Raw genomic sequence first — 26,606 nt, forward strand, 5'->3', positions numbered from 1 at the left:
TGGAAGGCTTTGTTTGGAAAATGTTAATAAAGCATTATGTTGCTACATATTGTTTTGTTTTCTTTCCTAAGATGGAAATAAATAAATTTTGACAAGAAAAAAAGTATATATGGTGTCAAATTTTAGCACTTTTAATATCTGCGTTTAATCGCGATTAACTACAAAAAAAATTATGCATTTAATCGAATTTAAAAAATGTAATCGACTGACAGCACTAATTCCAGTCCATCTTTTAAAGTACAATTGCAGTTGAAAATGACTCACGTTAAAGCTTAAAGCACCCAAAAGCATCATTAAAGTAGCACTTAACACAATACAAATTCTCACGTGAACAAGCTTCTCTCATAGCGCTCATGAATGCGCAACAAACTGAAAAACTTCTATTGTATGCCTTTAGAAGACTTGGAATATGATGCACAAGATACATTGACTACTTGTATGACACTTTAGAGTGATTTTTTTAAAGATTTAAAGTGAGTCACTATCAACTCTCATTGTATTGAACATACTGATTGTATGGAATTGGAATTCAATTTTCTCCCTTTGTGCTCCGCATAAGAAAGTCATATGAGTTTGGAACAGTGTCAGAAATTAAGTTTTACATTAAGGGGCAGTAGTTGCCCTCTGGATTAGATTTTTTGGGGGTATTTATTACTTTTTAGTTTTTCCTAACCATTTAAAACAAAAACGGTGTTTCATCCTTTTATGTCAAATATGTTAATTTAATAAATTTATTAATACAAATTCTCAAGATTGAGAATTTATTACCTCTTACCCTAAAAATTAAATTAACATCAACATGTAACTATATCAAATGTTGCAAATAAATTGCAAATAAATACTTAAAGAATTGGCTATGCTAAGGCAAGCATCACTATTACTGTTGCTCATACTTTGGTTTAGGTATTTGAGAAAATCCCTAAACCGAAGTATTAAACTTCGAAATGCAACTCGTCGTGCATTTTTTGTGCTACAGTCATGATTCCTGAAATCATGCGGCATGTTGAGGAAAGGTATGCTATTACTTTTCTAAGCAATGAGGCTTAGGATTTCCACACTGCTTGAAGATAAAATGGGGAAAATCCTGCAGGCTTATATTGAAGCAGGGACCTGAGCCATTTCTAGTGACTGGAGTGTTTGAGCTACAGTACATTACCAGCAGATCCCATTTCACTTCAGACAGAGTTCATTTAGAGAAAAGAAGTGTTGCTGAATTTCTATCAAACCTTTTTTCAGAGGGATTTTAGAAAGCAGGTGGTGTGTGTGCTTGTGTTTATATTGAGCAGTTGTTAAAGTCCGCCCAGCGGATTTGAGATCTCACGAGCCATCTGGAGGTCTCGCACTCAAAAAACCACTGATATTTGCTCATCTAATCTGTCTTTTCTCTCTCAATCTCTCTTTCTCTCTCTCAGACAATGGGACGTGGACCCAGCTGTGGCTTGTATCAGACTACCATGAACATGGCTCCCTTTTTGACTACCTAAATCGGTACACAGTTACAGTGGAGGGCATGATCAAACTGTCTTTGTCCACTGCCAGTGGCCTGGCTCACCTGCACATGGAGATTGTCGGAACACAAGGTATTTGTTTGCTCACCTGTGCTCCGAAACCCACAGACAATTCCACAGTAGCACTCACACCTGTGTTTGTTACACCGACTGCCTATTATCAAACAGAAATGAATGACTTTTTGTTTTCAGAATTCCTCTTAGTGTTAAAACTAACAAAAAAGTACCGAAAAGTACCATGGTATTACCAATCAATGATGTCAATGATGTGACACTCATAAACAAAGAACAATGTTTTGATAGTGTCACACACAGAGTCACATTGTTGTTTTATTTGCATATTAAAGGGATAGTTCACCCAAAAATTACTTAGACTCATGTTGTTCCAAAACCATATGATTTTCGTTCTTCCATGGAATACAAAATGAGATGTTAGACAGAGTGACAGCCTAAGTCGCCATTTACTTTCATTGTTTGGAAAATGATGCAGTGAAAATAAAAATGATGCAGTGAAAATGAATGGTGACTGAGGCTGCTTGACATCTCTTTTTTTTGTTCCCCAGAATAAACTCATACAGGTTTGGAACAACATAAGGGTGAGTTAATGGGTGAACTACCCTTGACACTTTAAGTTTTTTAAATATGTGACATCTTGAGAACTTGGAACATTTGAAACTAGAATTGAAATATTTTTTTTCCTTTTATTGATCTTGGAGATTCTTATTTGTTATTGATCCTAATACCATGAAATACCTAAGGTTACCATAAAGGGAAGAGAAATATGGTATATGAATATGGTAATCATTCAGTACAATGATTTTTTTCAAGAGATTTTCATTTTCCATAATAGGGCCTAAACAGGATGTTGTGGCTCCTTGTCACTCCCTGTGCAGCCTCAGCATGCGCCTGTGTAGGATGTTGTCACCATGTCAGCCATAGCAGATGTTATTTTGGTTGTTCATATATAGTAAGCTGTTAATTCCTTTGCTCACAGGCTGTGCTGTTTTCATTCGATTAATGCCAAATAAATATTTCACCTTTACAAGCCTTGCTTGCCCACCATAGGTTCAGGGAAGGATTATTTTTTGTAAAATGTAGCAAAATAGTAGTTGGAGTCTTTTTTTAAGTCACTTTTTACTCCTTCAGGTCCAATCGCAAAAACCTCAGCTGATGACATAATTATTCAAGTAATCCCATCAAATAGTCATGGCCGCAATACAGCAGTCTAAATCAGTCTCAAACCAGCAAAAATGCTTAAAGAGCACCTATTATGGTTTTTCAAATATTACCTTTCATGTAGTGTGTTATATAGCTGTTTCAAAAATCACGACAAATGGAGTTATTGACTCCCAAAAGAAAGAACCGTTTCTGAACACCTGAAATGAGTCGTTAGTAATTCCAGACTTACTTCCTGTACTAACCTACGTAATTTGGTAACAAAAAAACTTGATCTTCATTGGCTGCTCACGAACAGCTTTGACCCGCTCTCAAACACTACACTAAGCGGTAGACCAATCACAACAGACTGGGACATCTGACCAATCATAGCAAAGTAGGCTCTCTGAATAGAGGATTTTAGAATGAATCCTTTAGAATGTTTTTGACACTAGGAAAAAAAGATAATGCTGCAATTTAGATTATTGGCAAATTAAAGTGTTTTTTGACCTTGGATGCATGTAAATCTAGTGTATGAGACCTTTAAAACAAAATAGGCATGTTTAAGAACCATAATAGGGGCTCTTTAAGCATTTTTGCTGGTTTGAGACTGATTTAGACTGCTGTATTGCGGCCATGACTATTTGATGGGATTACTTGAATAATTATGTCATCAGCTGAGGTTTTTGCGATTGCGGCAAGCTTCATTTAACGGCACAGCAGCTTTATTACATTCGTATAATTAAGACATAATGCCCCATTACACTTCGAGAGTGTGTCACAATCAAGCCTTTTAAGATCAATTTAACATGGCTTATTGTAGTGTGAAAGGTATAACAAAGTTTTAATTTGTTTATGACTGCTGAAAAGTAATGCATTTTTAGTGGTGCTTGCAAAGACAAGCTTTCACACTTACTGTTGCTCAGGCTTTATCAAAACCATGTAACTCGTGTAAAAGACTTTTGATAATGCTTTCTAGTACAGCATACTTTAGAAAACAATGATGTTTGGAAATGGAAAAAACAAGAGTTTTCAACCGAAAACATATTAGTGTTGACGTGGCATCAGAGGGGGTCAGGGACAGATTCAACTAAGTTATAAATGCTCATTCGTTTTTGTTATCTACGTAACAACAACTTTGTAAGTAATATGTAATCTGTAAGTGCTGTTTTCCATTTTGCATGGGTAAGTGCTAACGGTTCCTGCCCAATCACACTAGAGGTGTGTTGGAATGAAAGGTGCAAATGCAATCCAGATTAAGAATATTCAGATTCCATAGAGATTTAGGGGTGGGTTCTTTTGACTTGAACCAGTAAATTATCATCTAGCAACCACCCAGAACACCCTAGCCATGCCCTAGCAACCACTTAGAACTCCCTAGTCATAGTCAGAATCGGTTCCATTAAAAAAACAAAAAACAGAGCCAAATGACTTTTATGAGCTTGTTATTTTGAATCTACAGCTCGAAACATACAGTGTGACCAGTGTAGTCTAATTGCAGAACGAATGACTCTTATGAGCCGGTTCTTTTGAATCTTCACTGCAAAACATTCAGCACTTCCTACAGAATTAATGATTTTTTACACATGATTCTTTACTCAAATTTCATTCAGAAAATGTAAAAATCTAGTCTTATGTGAGAGAATTTCCTGGTTGTGCTTTGAAACAGCCCTCAAGATTTTCTTTGCAATGCAACACTAATCTGCATGTAGTCTTAGAACTGTGAAGGCAGAGGAACAGAGTAAGTCTATAGTGTTCCTTTCAAACTACTCTGTTGGTTTCTCCGGTGTGCCTGAAGGTTAGAGCAACATGCATGCAGTAGATACATGCTGAGGCAGCATTTAACCATCAGCGAATAATGAAAAGTGGTTATTTAGCTCATGGGGCATTGTGAAATGGTGCCCTAGGGAACACAGTTCTTGCTTGTGTGGGTTTTCATGCACGTGTGCAGAGGTGTCAGTGTGCACATGAGTGTGTATGTGTTCATTTGTGTGTTTGAATGTGATATGTTTGACATTTTCCCACTGCTTTAGGCCAGAAATGATTGCATGTCCATAGTTGTATGATATTCCCCTGCCCTTATATAAAGTACTGTGGTGGTACCATAGTACAGTGATTGAATCAGACGGTAGTGTCCAAAAAATGTGGTAGTACCTGTAGTACATGTCTATAAAAGTCAAGTCATTTTTAATTGTATATCTCTTTTCACAACACACATCGTTTCAAATGAAACTGTAATATCTATAAAGTCTTAGAGTGATCATTGTGTACTTTGATTAAATATGATTGTAAATTGTGTATACAAATTAAATAATTAAATAGTAATTGTATTTAGAACCCCAGTGAGCAAGCTGAAGGCCACTGTGGCAAGGAACACAAAATTCCATAAGATGTTGGTCAATGGAGAAAAATAACTTTGGGAGAAACCAGGCTCTCTGTGGGTGCCAGTTCCCCTCTGGCTTACCAGCATGAATATAATGCCAATATTAGTTATTTATATGCAGTTCAGGTTATGGTTTAAGATTAGTAAACTAAGTAAGTGTTAAGATCCAGTTTAAAAAAATATATGTTATTTATTTTTTTATTTTTTTTACTGTAAGATTAATGACTAATGTCTTTGTGAAATTCTGCAGTTAATCAAGGATTGACTTCATAGATGCATTGTCCTTTGTTAGTTGGCTGATGAAGGCTTTTGTTGGCAATTAAATTATAGTCTATGTATTATTCCATTTCAAGAGTGTAGTCCATCAATAGACAAAGGTGATGCAGGCAGAGATCAGTGAGATGCATCGCAGTTCATCCGACTGGTCATTTCGGTGAGGTTCGGTGGGGTCCATCCTAAGTCCAAGGTTCAGGAAGTGGCATATGAAGTATCCAATATCTTGCAGTTGGAGTTGGCATCAGTTCATCCTCTGAAGTCCATTGTAAAAGACTGAAGTGATGTCTGGCTAGCACCTACCCATTTAGTCCACAACACATAGCAGTGGAGTCCGACATCAAGCAGGAACAGAGCTGGATCTGGCCGGCTCTGGTAACCCCGTTTATGGTAGTACCATGATATATGTCCAAAAAACATGGTAATACCATGGGGCATATCCAAAAAAACAAAAAAAAACAAGGTAATACCATGGTACATGTCCAAATAAACAGGTAGTGCCATGGAACAGGTCCAAATACAAATGGCAGTACCATGATATGAATCCCGAGGTTGAGACATGGAAACAAATAAAATAATATTAGCATAGATGTCATTCAATTTTATGCAGAGTTATAGATCATGATAGATGTTTCTGGTTCTGGCAGACCTAACTAAAGCAGCCTAATTGTGAGTTGATGGATAAATTAGGTGTATGCCTGGCTAATTAGATGAGTCTTTAGTCTAGACTTAAACTGAGTGAAGTGTGTCTGCATCCCAAACAGTGTTAGGGAGACTATTCCATAGTTTAGGAACCAAATATGAAAAGGATCTACCTCCTTTTGTGGATTTTGATATTCTAGGAACTATTAACTAGCCAGAATTTTGTGATTGTAATGAATGTGATGGAATATAGTACTATGGAGATAGACCATTCAAAGCTTTGTATGTAGTTAACAGAATTTTAAAATTAATATGAAATTTAACAGGTAGCCAATGTAACGACGATAAAATGGGGCTAATATGATCATATTTCTTGGTTCTAGTCAGCACACTGGCAGCTGCATTTTGAACCAATTGAAGTTTATTTATTGAACTGGCTGGACATCCTCCCAGTAATGCATTACAGTAATCTAGTCTTGAGGTCATGAATGCATGAATTAGTTTTTCGGCATCAGCAACAGAGAGCATGTGTCGTAACTTAGCAATATTTCTGAGTTGGAAGAATGCTGTTCTACAAACATTGGAAATGTGATTTTCAAAGGACAGATTGGTATCTAATATAACACCCAAGTTCTCTGTAGAAGACGACGTAACAGTACATCCATCGAGAGTCAAATTATATTTAAGCGGCTTATTTTTAGAGGTTTTTGGTCCAATAATTAGTACCTATGTTTTGCCGGAATTTGAGTGGAAGGAAATGTCTTGCCATCTAATCTTTGATTTCATTGATAATACACTGCTAATTTGGAGAATTGTGAATTTTGGTTGGGTTTGGAAGAAATATAAATAATTTTCCAGCCTATTCAAGAGAATGTTGTGATCTAACATGTCAAAGGCAGCACTAAGACCTAAAAGTACTAGAAGAGAAATGCAGGCACGATCAGATGTTTAGAGCAAGCCATTTGTAACTCTAAGTGCAGTCTCTGTACTATGATGGGGCCTAAATCCTGACTGAAATTGTTCATACAGTATATACAATTTCTCTGTAGAAATTATCATAGTTGGGAGGACACTATCTTTTCTAGTATTTTCAACATAAATGGTAGATTTGAAATCGGTCTGTAATTAGCCAATTCTCCAGGATCAAGCTGTGGCTTCTTAATTAGCAGTTTGATAACTGCCATTTTAAAGTTTCTTGGGACATGTCCTAAGGATAGCGAGGAGTTAATAATATTAAGAACAGGTTCTGAGATTACAGGGAATACCTCTTTTAAGAGCTTAGTTGGTATTGGATCTAACATACATGTTGTGGCTTTTGAATTTTTGATAAGTTTTGTTAGCTCTTCATGACCTTTGACAGCAAAGGATTGAAGTTGCTTGTGAGGAAAATTACACTGACACTGTTTTCTAGGTGCTGTGACAGTTGATTGTATAGTTCCAAATTATTTCTGATTAATTCAACGTTATCAGTAAAGAAATTCATGAAGTCATTACTATTGTGCTGCGACAGAATATCTGGTTCAGTTGAGGCTTTATTCTTAACCAATTTAGTCACAGTACTGAATAAACAGCTAGGATCATTGTGGTTATTTTCTGTGAGTTTGTTAAAATATGATGCCCTGGCAGCTTTTAGTGCCTGTCTGTAGCTACAGACACGATCCTTCCATGCACCGCGAAATATCTCTAATTTTGTATTCTTCCACTTTTGCTCCATTTTCCTAGCTGTTCTCTTGAGAGCATGAGTGTGATCATTGTACCATGGTGCAGGGCTTTTTTCTTGAATTTTCTTTAATCGAAGGGGGCGACACTCTCAAGAGTGCTAGAGAAGACTGTATTTATGTTTTCTGTTATTTCATCAAGTTCTCTTAGACTTTTTGGCTTATTGAGTATGTGAGACCATTCTGGAAGATTATTAGTGAAGCTGTCTTTAGTGGTCGAAAGAATAGTTCTACCTGAACGATAGCATGTTGTAGATTGAGTGACATTAGATGATCGCAGCAAACAAGAGAGGAGGTAATGATCTGAGATGTCATCGCTCTGCAGTAGAATTTCTATAGTATCAACATCAACTCCATATGACAGAATTAAATCTAGTGTATGATTATGGCGATGAGTTGGTCCTGTCACATTTTGTCTGACTCAAAGAGAGTTGAGAAAATCGATAAATGCTAATCCCAATGTGCCATTTTCATTATCTTTGTGAATGTTGAAGTCACCAACAATTAAAGGTCTATCTACATTAAATACTAGATCTGATAGAATATTTGCAAATTCACCAAGGAAATCTGAGTACGGCCCAGGTGATCTATATACTGTAGCAAGAGCAAAAGACGACAGAGATTTTTATTTATATCTGACGGTGTCACATTAAGTATTATTAGTTCAAAAGACTTAAACTTATATAGTGTCCTCTGAGTAACACCAAAAACTTCACTGTAAATTGTAGCAACCCCTCCTCCTTGACCCTTCAGATGAGGCTCGTGTTTATAACAATAACCTGAGGGAGTAGATTCATTTAAACTAATATATTCATCCAGTTTAAGCCAGGTTTCAGTCAAACAGAGCGCATCCAAACTATGATCTTTAATAATTTCAATTACAGTTAGTGTTTTGGTAGAAAGAGATCTAATGTTTGGAACCCTTACCTTTATATGATGATTATCTTCAATTTTTTTTTTTTTTTTACAAGTTTGACATTAATCACATTTTTTTCTAAATGATTTAGTGAGGGGTTTGTGTTTGGTAGTTCTGGGAACAGACACAGTTTCTATATGATATCTAGGTGGTACAGTCTGTATGTTTTGTAGTTTATGTGACCTGTGTGACGTTACAAGGTAGCTAGCAGACGCTCGGATTAGCCAGTTTGTCTTCCTTTCTGACTATGGTAATACAATGAAACATGCCCAAATAAACATGGTACTCTCATGGTACATCCAAAAAATATGGTAATGCAATGGTACATGCCCAGATAAACAGGTAATGCCATGGTACATGTCTAAAAAAAACAAGGTAATACCATAGTGCATGTCCAAAAAACATGGTAATACAATAGTACATGTCCAAATAAACAGGTAATGCAATGGTACAGGTCCAAGTAAAAATGGTAGTACCATGATATATAGCCAAAAAACATGGTAATACCATGGAACATATCCAAATAATCATGTTAGTACTAAAAACATACCATGGTAATACCATGGGGCATATCCAAAAAAACATGGTGATACCATGGTAGATGACCAAATAAACACGTTATGCCATGGAACAGGTCCAAATACAAATGGCAGTACCATGATATACGTCCAAAAAACATGATAATACCATGGTACATGTCCAAATAAACATGTAATACCATGGTACAGGTCCAAAGAAAACAAGGTAATACCATAGTACAAGTCCAAAAAACATGGTAATACCATGGTACAGGTAAAAACAAAACAAAAAAACATGGTAATACCAAGAAACATGTCCAAATAAAAATGGTAGTACTATGATACATGTCCAAAAAACATGATAATACCATGGTACATGTCCAAATAAACATGGTAGTACCAAAGTGCATGTCTAAAAAACATCAATCCATGTTACAGTACATGTCCAAATAAAGTAGTTACTACCAAGGTACATGCCAAAATAAACATGGCAGTACTGTGGTACATGTCCAAATAAACATGGTATTGTAAGCATGGTGTTACTGTCTCCTCAGGGTGAATTGCATATTACACAGACATTTTGTTATATTCCTCATTTTTAAATTGCTTTGGTTAAAAGCATCTTCTAAATGAATCTATATTTATGTAAAATGCTAATTACTATGGTGCATGTCAAGAAATGTCTTTTTTGTCAGTAGCATACCTTTCCGGATAAGAATACCTTCTTCTAGTCCTAGTTTAATTTATCATTTGTCTGTCGCTTTTCTTTAAAACTCTTTCTCTTCAAATTGTGAACTTCTCTGACCTCCTGTTCCTTCATTTGATTTCAGGCAAGCCAGCTATCGCACACAGGGATCTGAAATCGAAGAATATTCTTGTCAAGAAGAACGGCACATGCTGTATTGCTGACTTAGGCTTGGCTGTACGCCACGACTCGGCCACCGATACCATCGATATTGCACCTAATCACAGAGTGGGCACGAAAAGGTAATGTTCCCCTGTCAAGAAACTTCTGTTCTGTTTGGTTGAGGTTCTTATTTTTCTACTTAAAGGGATGGTTCACTTCTTTTGTCTCTAATGTCTTCCACCAACAGGTAAGGATGAGAACCGTTAGAAAATGTACAATTCTGTTTTGATCCCGAATCCATTTAACGATAACGGTTCCTTAAAGATTCCATTAACAATTCTTTTAGTAATTGCATTTTTGAAATGGCGTCAAATTAAATTAACGCGTTGAAAAGGAACAATCTCTCAGCTTACTTAACCCATTTGCCTTGACAATATAATTAGTCGACAGAATAGAATGAAAAAAGTGCCCACTTCTTCTCATTGTGAAGAGCCTCTCAGAGGGCAATGGGAGGTCTGGCATTGTCACGTTTTTAGAGTTGGAAGCATCTCTGGTAACCCAGCTATTATCCGGGCTCACAGCCAGAACTCCACCCCACCAGCCCCTTGAATTTGTCCAGATTAATCATGATCAAGAAATGGACTTAACCCCCCTGAATTTTGGGGGAAGATTAGTCGTTTTAATGTCCTTCTGTCCTGTGAAAGACTTCACAATAACCTAGTAATGTTATTCCCTGCTCCTGGCAGGATAACAGCTTGATGGAACAAAGCATTAAAGTTGAAAGGCTTAAGGATAGTCTATACTTCCAAGACATTTTGTTAGATGTTTGTTTCAGTGGTATTTCAACATATTTTTAAATTAAAGGAATACTGTAGTTCACCCCAAAATGAATTTACTTATCCTCATGTTGTTTCAAACCCATATGTTTTTTTTTTCTTTCTCATGGAACACAGAAAATGTTTTGCAGAATGTCCTGGCTGCTCTTTTCCAAACAATGAAATGAAAGGGAACGGTTTCTGTCGAGCTTCAAAAATGACAAAAAGTGCCATAAGGTCATCATTGATGTCAGACCCGGCACAACATGCACCATATTGGAATATAATGAGATTTAAAAGATCCACCAAATAATGACTTAAATCTCATTTTTTCCACACACAAAGCTATTGTATGGATTTAGTCATAAAAAACCATTTTTACATATGTGACTTTTATGGTGTTTTTTTCCCCATTTTTGTGCTTGACAGCCTCAGTTCCTATTATGAAAACGCACTCTGGACATTCCTCAATATGTCATCTTTTGTGTTCCACCAAAACAAGTAAAAATCATACAGGCTTTGGACACTATTTTTTAGCACTTTCCTTTAACTGTTCCTTTCAGTAAACTAGTCCTAAAGGCAGCAGTTTTTAACTTATGATTAAGGCCTAAAAAATAGACGCAGCAGGGGTGCAGTTATATTGCGAGTAGTATACCTCGGCCCTTGACGAAACTGTGTTCATAAAAGTGCAGATAACAATAAAATAAACCTTGAAAAAGATGACCCTTTTGTATTATTAGGTTGCTGGGCATAAATCTGCTCAGCTCAGGATTAGCATTATTTTACTGTGTTCTGAAATAAAATAATACCTCTTCAACAGGTATATGGCCCCAGAGGTGCTTGACGATTCAATAAATATGAAGCATTTTGAGTCTTTCAAGAGGGCAGACATCTATGCCATGGGTCTCGTCTTTTGGGAAATTGCAAGCAGATGTTCTATCGGAGGTAACATGCTTTTTTTCTACTCCCTAAACAAATACTTTCATTCTCCGTTATCAATTCAATATATACGTAAAGTATTATGTAAACTTTCTAACAAATATTTAAATCTTATCAGCAGTATATTAACATGTCACAATACGGTATAATGTTGTTTAATGATTTTCTAGAGATATTTGTCCTTGTGCTTGCAGCCCTGGTCTGACGAAACACTGTTTTTCCACAGGCATTCATGAAGACTACCAGCTGCCGTACTATGACTTAGTACAGTCCGACCCGTCGGTGGAGGAAATGAGGAGAGTTGTGTGTGAACAGAAATTACGACCCAACATTCCAAACAGGTGGCAAAGCTGTGAGGTAAGCATGTACAACTTTGCCAAAAAATGAATGAATCAGTGTACATAAGTTGGCCCCATTATTTGGACCTTAAAGGAATATTCTGGGTTCAGTACATGTTAAGCTCAATCAAAAGCATTTGTGGCATAATGTTGATTACCACAAAAAATAATTTTGACTTGTCCCTCGATCCTTTTCTTTTACATAAATCGAGGCTACAGTGAAGCACTTACAATGGAAGTGAATGGGGCCAATTTTTGGAGTGTTCAAAGGCAGAAATGTGAAGCTTATAATTTTATAAAAGCACTTAAATTAATTATTTTGTTAAAACTCATGTATTATTTGAGCTGTAAAGTTGTTAAAATTGTAATTTTTTACAGTTGTTTTAGGGTTTGTTGTCATTACATCATCATGGCAAGTTGTTAAATTTGCTATAGTTTCACATATAAAAGGTTAGTAAGCAAATGTATCACACTAAAATCATGTTAACATGCATATTGTTTATGTCTATACTTTTGAAATAGTGAGTTACGTATTGGCCCCTTTCACTTCCATTGTAAGTGCTTCACTGTAACCCAGATTTTTTTAATGAAAAGGAGGGGCAAGACAAAATAAATTTTTGTGGTAATCTATATTATGCCACAAATGCTGTTGATTGAGCTTAACTTGTATTAAACCCGGAATATTCCTTTAAGCCACACATAAAAATTTACAGTTGTCATTGCATTACATAACAGAAATAACTTCACTTTTCTTTTTGCAATTATTTTTAACATCCCATTTCTGTGGATATATAAAATCAGTTCCCCTTATGGTCAAACAGGGGTCCTACCAGAGTGTTTTTATTCCACTATCATTTGACAACCAGATGTCCAATGCTTTTGTCTTAATTTTGAACAGTACATCTATTGTTATACAATTTAAAACCTTAAAAACTTTTTTTTGTAAATGTTTGTAAAGCATCTTTGTGCTTTCTTCATTTAAAATAAATGCAATGAAATTCATAGATTTTTAAGTGTTGCATAAGTGCCCAAATATTTTGTGTGCCCCCTGTACATATGCTTATGGCTTTCTGTTCACCAAATATATCCTTTTTTTTTTTTTTTTTTTTTTTTTTTCGGAAGAATTTTAATTTCCCCTTGTGGATCAATAAAGTGTACGCCAGCATTTCATTATGTGGTACACAAATCTGGCCTCTCTTTCAGGAGTAATCACATCACTGCGGCCCCCCGGCACAGGATGTATCATTACTCAATCTTAATGGCTATCTTCTCTCATTTAAATTCCCACATCTGTGCGCTCTTGTGTCATTGGAGACACCACAGTCTTCTGTCTGAGCAAACCACAATCCCCACCGGAGTGGCGTGAGAGGTTTTCCGTCTGTTGCTCTCCAGCCGGTCATCAAAGGAGCACCCGACATGCTCTGTTCTGTCTTCAGTGGTGTCTTCTTTTTAACTTGGGATGAACACAATTTGATTGGATTTAATCTACGATACCACTGCTCTGAAATCCAATCCAGTGGTTCTCATCTGGTGGGTCATGACCCAAAAATAAGTTTGGAGGTCTGTTCTGATAAGGTCGCAGGCAGCAGGACATTTGTTTTTGTTAAACGCAACTAACCGTACAATTGTGCATGGTTAGGATGGCAAATAAAATAAACTTTTCAACTTTTAAAAGAGATTTGACGTCAAAGGCTGTGCATCTAAATCAAAATTCTACTGTATTTTGACAAAACTTAATGGTGGTGTAAGTGGTTTTAGCCATTCTAGATTTTCCACAAGCTGAGCTGCTGGATTAGCAACGCACTCTTTTTCCAAAACCCCGCACTCCAAAGATATCAAATGAGCTTTATTAAGAGCGACACAAGCAGAAACGGTTGTCAAAAACAACAGCAGCAAAATAACACCCTCAACTGACTATTATGAGCAACATGACATAAAAATGACATTAAGCCTCAATAATTCGCTGCAACTACAATACTATGAGAATGTACAAAATGATTGACCAGCAGAAAGCGTCATTGTCCGTGGACACATGTAAAAAAAAATTGTATCCCCTTTTCTCCCAGTTTGGAATTGGAGCCCGACTGATATGGGATTTTTGAGACCGATACTGATTTTAGAGGGGGAAAATTCACCGATTACCGATATGGTGGCTGATATATTTAATTTTTGGGCTGGAATGAAAACAGACCTTTTCTATGTGGATTTTTCAATGAGTTTGCACCGATATGACTATGCAAAGGTACTCAGAAGGCTGCTTTTTAAAATATTTTTATCAAAGAAAATTTGACATTGTTATTATACATTGTCAACAAATTCTAGAAATGAACACTGAGAAAATAAAGAATAAGTTCAAATAAAATAAATAGCTAAATAAACATCAGTACTGTTTAGTATCAGTCAATTGTTGACCATTAAAATAAAGAATAAGTAAAAATAAAACAGATAGCTAAATAAACATCAGTACTGTTTAGTATCAATCAAATGCTGACCATTTAAATAAAGAATAAATACAAATAAAATAAATAGCTAAATAAACATCAGTATTGTTTAGTATCAGTCAAATGCTGACCATTTAAATAAAGAATAAATACAAATAAAATAAATAGCTAAATAAACATCAGTACTGTTTAGTATCAGTCAAAAGCTGACCATTTAAATAAAGAATAAATACAAATAAAATAAATAGCTAAATAAACATCAGTACTGTTTAGTATCAGTCAAAAGCTGACCATTTAAATAAAGAATAAATACAAATAAAATAAATAGCTAAATAAACATCAGTACTGTTTAGTATCAGTCAAATGCTGACCATTTAAATAGAAATAAAATAAATAGCTAAATAAACATCAGAACTACTCTTTGGTATCAATCAAATGCTGACCATTAAAATAAAGAATAAATAAAAATAAAACAGATAGCTAAATAAACATCAGTACTGTTTAGTATCAGTCAAATGCTGACCATTAAAATAAAGAAGAAATAAAAATAAAATAAATAGCTAAATAAACATCAGTACTACTGTTTAGTATCAGTCAAATGCTGACCATTAAAATAAAGAATAAATAAAACTAAAATAAATAGCTAAATAAACATCAGTGCTACTGTTTAGTATCAGTCAAATGCTGACCATTAAAATAAAGAATAAATAAAAATAAAATAAATAGCTAAATAAACATCAGTGCTACTGTTTAGTATCAATCAAATGCTGACCATTAAAATAAAGAATAAATAAAAATTAAATAAATAGCTAAATAAACATCAGTGCTACTGTTTAGTATCAGTCAAATGCTGACCATTAAAATAAAGAATAAATAAAAATAAAATAAATAGCTAAATGAACATCAGTATTACTGTTTAGTATCAGTCAGATGCTGACTATATTAATACTGCCGAGTCAAGATAAACAGCGGCAGTGGTGTTATACAGTATTCTGCTATACAAGTTCAGGGGAAACTTTCAACGGTGGAAAACCAGACTTTTAAATATTACATTTTATAAATGCAATGACTGGAATTGTTCGGTTGAAGGGGGTACCAAACTGTGAATCCTGAACAAAACAGTTTGGTGAATACATGTTTACACATTAGCTTCCACTCAGCTGACAGCAATGAAAGTAGCTATGTGATTAGCTAGTTAGCTATAAGCTCGTTGTCACGGAGAGTAAAAGACGGACGTTGTTTATTTACTTTCCAGCATTGTGTCTCACCAAATAGGTAATAACATAGCGTGAAATCAACACTCAACAGACACAATCCACCACCGCACCGTTGTCTGTTGAGCTGCAAAAAGATGCTCTGATGTTTACCTTTCAATCTGCTACATTACTGACTGCACTGACAAACTGTAGTTGGCTAACAGCAAACAAACATGAGTGATATGGTTGTCAGGGATAAGGTTAACGTTATATTAGTTATGTTGAAAAGGGAAAATGATGGGGTCGTTGTTTATTAAATTTCCATATGTATTTCACAAACTAGTTAACAACTTACTGTGATGACACCGCTGAACTCTGCCCTATCTGCAGAGCCACCATCAGCTCAGCTCTGTAAACAATGGAGTCGGAGCGTGCTCTGCTGGACAAACTACGCTATGACACCAGTTCTAAAGCATTGTTTTCTGCATAATATTTTCTGAAAAAAAGTTTTCATGAGAAACCATGAAATAGAGAGTCGCTTCGTCTTGCCTTCCGTTCTCATAAATAGGTATTACTGTCTTTGTTTCTTTCCAACTGTGTTGTAGGACCTCATATCTAGTGCATGACTCAGCTGCAGTATGAGTGACATTTAATGTTTGGTGCAGCATTTTAAGCAGATAGTATTTCTGTATCCTGCTCTCATTTACAGGTTAGCCTGTAAATGCAGATGCTTGCGAAGAGATCCGTGTCTTTGGAAAGTGTTTTTTTCATAATGACCAGGTGTAAAATTAAAAATCTGAGCCTGTATCATATAATGTGGGTGCGAATTACAGTTCTAATCATAAGTTTACAAGTTTGCAGAATCTGTAAATGTTTATATATTTTTTTACAAAATAAGAGCGATGATAAAAAATGCATTTTGTTTTTTGTTTAGTATTACATTTAAATTATTATTAAATTAGATTATACTTATTTATATCTATTTTGTATATAACATTTACACTTACTGAGCACTTTATTAGGAACACCTGTAAACCTACTTATTCATGCGATTATCTAATCAGCCAATCATGTGGCAGCAGTGGAATGCATAAAATCATTCAGATACAGGTCAGAAGCTTCAGTTAAAGTTCACATTAACCATCAGAATGGGGAAAAATGTGATCTCAGTGATTTCAACCGTGGCATGATTGTTGGTGTCAGATGGGCTGGTTTGAGTATTTCTGTAACTGCTGATCTCCTGGGATTTTTACACACAACAGTCTAAAGAGTTTACTCAGAATGGTGCCAAAAACAAAAAACATCCAGTGAGTGGCAGTTCTGCGAAAGAAATGCCTTGTTGATGAGAGACGTCAACAGAGAGTGGCCAGACTGGTTCGAGCTGACAAAGGCTACGGTAACTCAGATAACCACTCTGTACAATTGTAGTGAGCAGAATAGCATCTCAGAATGCACAACATGTTGAACCTTGAGGTGGATGGGCTATAAGACTATGCCGGGCACTTTATTAGGACCATAAAGTTAAAATTACATAATACATTTTACATTTACATTACATTACATTACATAATATATTTTATTTGTGTAATTTCAATTATGGAATATATGTAAATATTTGTTATGCAGTTTCTTAAGGGACATACTTTAAAAAAAAAAAAAAAAAGAAGAAGCTGACTAGTATATCCCCCCCAAGATAGGTAATTTTGTATTTTGTCCTCGGACTTCAGTGGAACCGCTTTATTAAAATCGGACTGTGCCAGATTGTTCACACTTGTGCAGGTTGATTAGATGTAAAACAAAAACAACAACAAAAAAAAACTTTATTTTAAACTCCTTGTTGTTTTTTAAGGCTTAATCTTCTAACTTAAGGTGATACCCTTTGATTTTTGTGAGCAAGAATGTGATTTGAAGGCAGTGAAATGAAATTAATTCATACAATGCAGTTTGCATTTGTTTTGGTAGCACTATCTCTCCTGTCTTAAGCAAAAACAGAAATAATTTGATTTGCATTCTGTTGAAAATACTTGCAAATCAAGAGGCGAATGTGGGTGTGAGTAATTACCCCTAAGAGAGCTCAAATTTCTTCAGAGATTGTTGTGCATTTTGTACGCTGGTAACAGTGTGCCGAGTATAAAAAGCTCTTTTGCTTGCTTTGTCTAATTTGTATCCAACAAAAATCCAAGTGATGAGTAAATCTGTTGGAGCGGTGCTCTGTCAAACTCTCTCAAGCTTCACTTTATTAAGGGCTCTTAGAGGAGGACTCTCGCTGAAGTCATTAGGAGATGATGTGCAGATAATGGCAAGAGGGACATAAATGTCTTTAGTAGCGTATTTGTATTCATTCTAGCATGTTTGAGCTGACAAGAACCTCAATGTTGGATACTAAGATAGTTTAGTTTTCTAAAACTGCTTGGGAAAAATAGTTTTCCGTGTCAGGTTGAAAAGAACGTCAGTACAAATGCATCTCGAGGCACCTACACTATGTTGTGTTTTGTCCATTGTGCTAGCTTTTTTTAGTGCAAGAACTTGTTCATTCAAACACCCGAAGGTGATTATGTGTCATATCTATAATGTAAACATTTCAGATGCACTTTTGGACTGAAAGCTATTTGTATATTTGTGGTCTAGCAATGCATTTATAAGCAATAAAAGCCATGTACATTGAAATCTGAGGGTTTTCAGTTGTTTTTCTATGTATATAGTGCTAGATGGCCGTTTTTGACCATTGTTGCATCTCACTATTTTTTTGCAGTGTGTCATGCTGGAAGGATGCATTTTTTACACTCAAAAAATTTAGTCATTACCCTTACTTAATTGAATTTGCGAGTTTTTACAAGCAATGTAATTTCTTTCATTCAGCCAAAATAATTTAGTTGGATTAGGTCAAATCAATGTACTATAGTAGTTTTAACTTTATTTGGTTCATCAAACTAAACTGATTCATGTTTCATTTAATTTAATTTCTTATGTTGGTCCAACTTCATTTATTTAATTAATCATTATTTTATACCAGGTGAGCAAGTGTAAGGACAGGAAACTGTTGCACTCTCAAATTAATAGCAAATGCTTATAGAGCGAAGCAGCACTCGAACCAAACATCACTTGAATGTGAAAGTCCATCCTCAACCTAAGCACAAGTGCCATTCTTCACCACAATGGTAACCCCCAAAACTCCAGCATAACTTACACTCTTTTTAAATACCAATATAACAGAACATTAAACATTAACAAATCTCCTATTCTCATCTTGCTCAAAAATGCATAAAATAACACTTAATTTTAACATTTGTTCACCCCATCCAGTCCCATGCAAAACATGCTGGAAAATGTAAATCAACTGCCCAGCTACATCAATGCTACAAAACGTATTCATGTAGTCCAAACTCAAATGGATTAAGTAAACTTAAATTTTACAAATTTAATTGGATAGAATGCAATGAAATCAAGTTGTGACAAAATGTTCTAGAATTGCTTTGCTTAAGTTCATTTTAATTAAGTAAACTGAACAACCTGCAAAAATCCTTTTTTTTGTGTGTATATGCCATGTCAGGTTAAAAAGAACATCAACTTTTAAAAATACGTCTCCAGACATCTGTGTTCTGTTCTTTTAGCGCAATAATGTGTGTGGTCTGAACAGTCCGTAAGTGTTTTTGACACATCTTAAACATAAACAACATTTTAGATGCACTTTTGGACTCGACACTATTACTATGAATGTATAAGAAATAAAAGCCATCTCCTCCAAGTAAATCAGAGTTTTTGTCTTAATTAACCGTGACGAGTCACAGGACATTTGACATTTGGTGGTTTTCATTTTGTGGTGTCACACTGGGTATTCCCGCCCACAGTGAAATCTCATCAACATCAGATATGCTCTTATTGGATGTGATTGATTTTTTTTTTTTTTTTTTTTTTTTGCCACTTCCTAACACCACCTACTTCTGACTAGCAATAGGTGTGTTCAGCTTCATGCAGCGCTGTGCTGACTGATCAGCTCCATACTTGAAACAGTGCATGTTGGTTAAAATTTTTGTCGACTTGAGACAGCGCCACCACCGCCATGTCACCGTGAAGTAAAATACTGACACATTTTTGTTATTAAACTAATATAGGCATTTATTGGACTTTCTTCTTGTACACACAGCAGGCACTGTATTAAGCAGCACATTAACCTTTCAAATTAACAATGTTTCTGATTGTTTTATGAAAAATGTAAGCATCTGTCTATCTGAATTCCACTTCGCCTGCAAACATCACATGATCTTCCGTGACTAATGTAGGTTCAGCACATGATGGGAAGTGCAGTGTTTGGCTTGAAGGCTCTCATATCAACTCGTCCCCCAACTGCAATCGGCAAATGTCGCTGATTGGTAAATCGAGTTCGAGAAGTTGAACACACCTACTAGCAAGTATCGAATCATCTTTCTTGGTTGAGATGTAAACTAAAAGTTATTGGCTATTTTAATAAAAGGGCAAGCCCTTCGTTTCATTTCCGATATATTTTCGATATACGTCAACAAGGAAAGAAAAGATTGCTCATCAAGCATTTTCATGGGGTCTTTAACATATTTCTCTTGTTTCGTTCACAGGCTCTGCGGGTGATGGCCAAGATCATGCGGGAGTGCTGGTATGCCAACGGAGCCGCTCGCCTCACCGCCCTGCGCATTAAAAAGACCTTATCCCAGCTCAGCCAACAAGAGGGAATTAAAATGTAGGCCAGCGGTCGAGGAAAGTCACTCGACTTACCGTTTTGAAAATTCAAACTATGATCACTATAGTTCTCATTACCTTTATCATTGTCCTTTATTGCATAATCCTCTGTCTTCAAGAGAGGACACAAGCACTTTGAATGAAGTTTTGCAGTTGTTTTGCGTTCCTTTTGGTCTTAATGTTGCGTGTGGACTTGCTGTGGGTCTTAGAGAACATGAACTCTTGATGTAATAACTATATCCCACCTTTGGTATGCACGTCCATCTGGTCTTGTTGATAGGCTGGCCCTGAAGATAATGGAATATCATTTTTTATGGGAGCACAGCACCAGACTCCACCAATAGCATGGCAGATACTGAAACTAGCCTCCTGGGTGCTGGGAAAAATCTGTCCTGCAAGGAAGGGTTTTTTATTTTATTTATACATTTAGCTTCTTCAGTGACTGGGTAGAATTGTAGTTGTTTTGTTTTTTTTTCTCCCATGGAGGGATGACTTTTTGTGGTTGACTCATTTCTTTGGGACCGTATTATTTGCACCTTGATTTCCTTTTCACTTATCACTGCAGTTCTTCAGGTCAGCGTAACGAAAATATTTTCGTTCTTTTCGTTTTCATTTGTTTTTTGCAAAAACTAAACTGGACATGACCTCATTTAGTCTTGGCAAACATGCTGTGACATATGCAATATAGATAAATCTTATCTACTTTATATTTTTACTGCTCTGCAAAACAACTACAACTTCAACAACGATGACAACCATGCCTTCCAAGCCAGGTGTTACCAGAAAGTGACACTGCTTTGAAAAAACCCACCCTCATGGTGTGAGCTGGCCCCTTCAGTCGCTGTCGGTCTTAAAGTATTGATGTTGGAGAGATTCTCTGTAAAGTTTCTTATGTGATGTCTCTTATGCACAAGGGGCCGCCACACTCAAATTTGCTGGTGCCATTTTTCATTTTCTGCCTCCTCATGATGTTCATTGATGCAGCACTGAGGGATGTAACAACAACAATCCAGACCTCTTCTCATTTTACAGCTTCTTTTTTCGGACAATATGTACTTTTTCATGGAATTGCTGCATATTGGGAAACCAATGACTGACTCAAGTACCCTGACGGTGCTGTGATCGGACACCCACCTTTGTTCTCTGGTTTGATTGGTCGAAACTGGGAAACTGATGAGGGTCTGCAGGCCAGTGCAGATTGTTGCTGATGCTTCAACAAAGCTTAGAGTTGCAAAACTACTATATCAAGGATGGAGTATAGCAAGGACTAAGTAACTGTCGCTTGATGCAAAGAAAATGAAGAGTAGCCCAGGGATTGGACAAAAACAATAGAATTATTGAAAGAAACCAATAGCATTACTGAAAGTTGCCCAATGAAAACATATGATTAGAATATTTCTTATAGTTAAGCTTTTGTTCTCAGTGTGCAAAAATGGTACATTCATTCTAAATATAGCAAATGGATATTTACTAAGCCATAGGTTTTCCAACATTTTGCGGCAACTTTTTTCTAATAGAATGTAAACAAAAAGAGAAAAATGAATTCAAGGACTGCTTTAAAACTTTGAAGCAAGCCTTAAGGGACCAATCGAACATGTCGAGGTTGTTTGTTTTGTTGTAAAAAGTTCTGTTTGAATCAACTATAATAACACAGGAGGGTCAATACAGTATGTAACAGAATACATAAATGTAGCAAAAGATCAAGCAGTTTATATGTCCATAGAGGTGAACTGTGTTGCCACCCAAACAAGCTGGCTGTCTAGTGTTTCAAAGCTGGATGATATTTGATAGCATTGTTTTTCATAGCTGCGTTTATGTATGAAAACTGAAACGGCTCTCTGAACTTGGCTAAACCAGTTTAAGTTATCCACTTCTGATGATACAGTGTTTTAAGTGTGCATCTTGAGATTTTATTTACATGCAATCTTACATTTCTAGACACTATTTTTTGGAAAAACATAACTAGTTTCTTATACTGGCTATACATTCATTGCATTGATCATTATAGTCAAGTAAGAGCCCTTTGAAAAAACTGGAATATTTTAATTGGTTTGGCAGTTACTGAAGTTCAAGCGTGTTAATTGATGTTGCAATATTTTTAATATTTTTGGTCAAATATTTTGGTCTTCTGTTGTAGATGACATTACTGCTATGCATTACAATTCTCATTTCTGGAGCAAGTAAAGTAAACAGTAACACTTTACAATAAGGAGGTATTTGTTAACATTATTAAATGCTTTAGTTAACATGAATTAACAATGAACAATATTTTTAACAGCATTTATTCATCTTTATGTTAATTTTTAAAAATACAATTGTTCATTGTCAGTGTTAATTAACTTTTTCTATTAATAATGTATTAGTATGTTAAAAATAAATATTAACCAAGATTGATAAGTTTGGTAAAAGTTTTTTTTGTTTTTTAATTATGAGTTTATGTAAACTAATGTAGTTAACCAATGTTACCAATATGCAACCATATTGTAAAGTGTTAGTAAGTATACACTAGTACTTAGTATGGTGAATGCAGGTAAACTTTTTTTGTTGTTGTTTTTTTTTAACATTGATGATTATTAAAAAGTTGCCCAATTTACCTGAATTCAACCTACCAGGTAACATGAATTGCCCAGATTACTTTTGGATAATTGACATATTCAGAACAGGGTTTCTCAGTCCACTTCTTTTAAATTATTATTAGTATTATTATTTTTTTCATTTGAGTGTAAAAGAACCCACTTCTCTTGTTGAACAGCAGTAATGACCATATGCAGAGTGATTCGGGTTTTAAAATAATCACAATTATGAGTTAAAGAGCTTGTTTGAGATGGCATTAGTTGAAATAATTCATACTTGTAAATAAAACAGTGCCAGTCAGTTGGATAGAAAGTATTATTATGGTCTGTTACTTCTTGATAATTGGATGCTGTTATGCTGTTTTGTTGGAGACTCAATATGATGTTCCATACGTACAGTGATTGAATGAATGAATGAATGAATTAGTGACTTCTACATGTTGCAAATGCAAAATTCCTGAATGAAGTACTTTTTAATGTGTGGATAGGAAATAGTGTCTATAAATTTTTTTTTAAAGGTATATAAATATGTATGTATAACATGTGTCATGTACAGTTTGTTAATGAAACTTAAAGAAAGGAAAATGTGTAAATTAAACCCAATTAAAAAAAAAAAAAAACGCAATGGACATTGCTGCCAGAAGAGGATATGAGCTCAAAGGGAAACATTAGAGAAATTGATAAGGTTGTTTAAGGGAATGCGATTGCAGTTAAGCTTTCTTCGACAAACATTCGACAGTCTTTTCTTCTCCCGTTCATGCACATCTCTCATCAAAGTCGAACACATCCTAATTCACCAGCAGCCTTTTGTTTTAAATTCAAACATGGTAACATTTACATCCAGGTTTCTTTAGTGACATCCAGGTATCCTATTGGCCATGAAGGTCATGCCACACCAGCTACAACTTGACAGAAAAAAACACCATTGCACCTCTGGTTCCACGGCTAACGTGATTTGCCAAGTATAAGGCGTGTTTTTAAGGCAGCATCTTTTGTTGGTCCTGGAGCAATGTTCCTTTTTTTTTTTTTTTTAAACTATCCCTAAGCTCTTTAGTTCACCCCAAAAATAAAAATTTCCAACCCTACTGTTTTCCCTATCCCTTACATCTGATTTGATAATAGCGATGTTGATCCAGGAACAGGTCCTACTTGGAAAAATCACGTTCACTCTGGTTCCACACAAATGGGCGAGACAGTGAGGTACTTTTCAAATGGTTCATTACCTTTTAGTGTAGCTCAGTTTTTCTATACATGTCAAACATTTAGGAAATGAGGTATTTGAGATTGACCAATGGGATTTTCTGTGTCCCTCTGGCATGCACTCGCTGTCTCGCCCTTTCGCAGCCAACATCCCTCTTGATGTCAACAACTTTTGTGCCTCCTTCAAACTCATTTGCAGTGCATGGGAAAGAGTTCATTCATGCCAGGAGATTTAAATTTTTTCAGTAGCCAGGCCAGATGTCTGTGAGGTTGCATCGGGTACCCTTCTTTGACCCAGACTTTACTTGCAGCTTTTAATTAATAATTCAAGCCTGTGAATGATTGAAGGCAAATTATGCAAACGTTTCACACTATAATGCACTATGTAGTATCAGGAGGATTAATTCACAGCTTTTGTGTGATCAAGTCAACGCTAGGGGTGTATATATCTAACCCAAATGTGACTGACGTGAATGTTACGTTTTTAAAACCTCGACGTTCCTTGTAATGTGCCACCAAGTACAGCACAATTCGCATAATTTCAATAAAGGTATGCCATTTTTTTTTTAAGGTGCTGTGAAGAAACACGAGTCTTTCACTTATTTATGCAAATGTATAGGGTGACACAGTCCTCAGGCTCTCCACTAGCATTTGCAGTAGTATTTATTACAGTTTGTTGAAACACCTATGCCAATATCCAGACACTGTGAGAAAGACCCTTGAGGGACCGTGGACAGGCAGCACCAAAAATCATGCAGTTCGAAAACCATATGTAGGCCTGCTGTAATTTGCTAAAAAAATGTACGAGGATATGAGGGTACCTCAATTTAGGGTAAACATAAAGCACAAGGCAGAAGTCTGGGTCATTTAAAGGTGACAGTTAGTTAAAGAGTTATCCCAGGTGCATTTCATTTGGTCAGTTTGTGTGGCTGCTGATAAAACATTGTGGAATGGAAGAGGAAAGCTTTATCGTGTTTTATTTGGTGCCTAAGTTTGACTATATGTGTTTTTTTTATTATTATTATTTCACTTAGAATGATGCACTGCATGGGACTTATTTCTAATGTTTGCATCACCTTAAAAAATTAAAAATTAAAAGAAGAAAAAAATAATTTCAGGAAAAGTTTTACAAATTGTCAAAAATACCTCCTCTGAAGACCAATGTGTTTTTACCTCGGTGTATATATTTGATTTGTTTACTCCAAATCATGTTTCTTTGAAATGCTGAAATGACATTTTATGTCTGTGGTACTTGTCAATGGCATTGTATTGTATTATTGTCCAAACAGTATATTCCTTCTTTAAACCTTTATTTGGTTTTATTGTTTATCTCTTTTGTTCTGTATGAATTATAAGTGCTTTACTGATGTCATTCTATACCCTTTAAATGCCTCATTCTCAGCTGTATAGAAATGCCTTGTTTTCCAAAAAAGAAAAAGAAAATTCTGGACAAAATGAGATGTGCGGGGGTTTCAGAGAGCCTGCATTACAGATACAGTATAACCTGTGCCCCATGTGATTTCTAAAGCATTATGTATTGAGTTTTTATAGCTGTGTACAGACGTACAAATAAACTGCATAGGATCATAGCAGAGTGAAGCTGATGTCGCTTTCTAACATAGTGGAATAGAGATGGGTGTGAATAAAAAAAATGGTGAAACTTTTATAAATGTCTACTTGTTTCATTGGTTTCCTGGCTTATTGGTTTTTTTTTTTCCTCTTCAGTTTCCTCTTGAAGTCAACATTAAAAGAAATTACCCAATTTACATTATTAATACACGTTTCTGGTCTTAGTGTGCACAATTTGTCAGTGCACCTTATTCTAAAGAAAAAAAAAGTTTGCCTATGTAAACTTTCATCAAAATTAAAGAACTCGCTCCGCCTTTGAAACCACTTTCCTTTTCTGTTTATGTCACCTAGGCAGTGTGGGAAGGAAAAATAAAGTTAACCAATAGCCCAAGGTATTGGCATTGTTTTCTGTAGATGTTATAGGTTATGTAGCCTTTCTAAAATCTTTACGATTATTAACATGGTAATTTAATGCCAGTTTAATTTAATTTAATAAATGAGTAAATAATGATTTGAGAAAGAAGTGTTACCATGGACTGGTGAACTGGAAATGGGAATTTATGTGCAATATTTGTGTAAACTTTTTGCAAGAACATATAGTGGTGAATTGATGTAGTGATTCATACAGTGGCAAGAAAAACTATGTGAACCATTCGGAATTACCTGCGTTATGTTTAAATTTGTCTTAAAATCTGGTTTGATCTTCATCTAAGTTACAATAATGAACAAACACAATCTATTTTAACACAAATTATTGTATTGTTCTTGTACATATTGAATACATAATTTAAAAATTCTCATTGTATATTGGAAAAAGTATGTGAACCCCTAGGCTAATGACGTTAACAAAAGCTAATTAGAGTCA

The 26,606-nt window shown here is 35.4% G+C and overlaps 1 protein-coding gene across 1 annotated transcript in view; it reads left to right on the forward strand.

Annotated features, from left to right (window-relative positions):
- Positions 1 to 25,842, forward strand: part of tgfbr1b (transforming growth factor, beta receptor 1 b) — an 88,346-nt gene extending 62,504 nt beyond the window's left edge. The window contains exons 5-9 of the mRNA XM_051682313.1: positions 1,413 to 1,580; positions 9,944 to 10,100; positions 11,596 to 11,720; positions 11,941 to 12,071; positions 20,279 to 25,842. Coding sequence (XP_051538273.1) covers positions 1,413 to 1,580; positions 9,944 to 10,100; positions 11,596 to 11,720; positions 11,941 to 12,071; positions 20,279 to 20,404 — 707 coding nt within the window. The 3' untranslated portion in view covers positions 20,405 to 25,842. The remainder of the gene's footprint in view (positions 1 to 1,412; positions 1,581 to 9,943; positions 10,101 to 11,595; positions 11,721 to 11,940; positions 12,072 to 20,278) is intronic.
- Positions 25,843 to 26,606: the final 764 nt, after the last annotated feature.

Source organism: Myxocyprinus asiaticus, chromosome 41 (assembly GCF_019703515.2).
Source record: "Myxocyprinus asiaticus isolate MX2 ecotype Aquarium Trade chromosome 41, UBuf_Myxa_2, whole genome shotgun sequence".
Taxonomy (NCBI): domain Eukaryota; kingdom Metazoa; phylum Chordata; class Actinopteri; order Cypriniformes; family Catostomidae; genus Myxocyprinus; species Myxocyprinus asiaticus.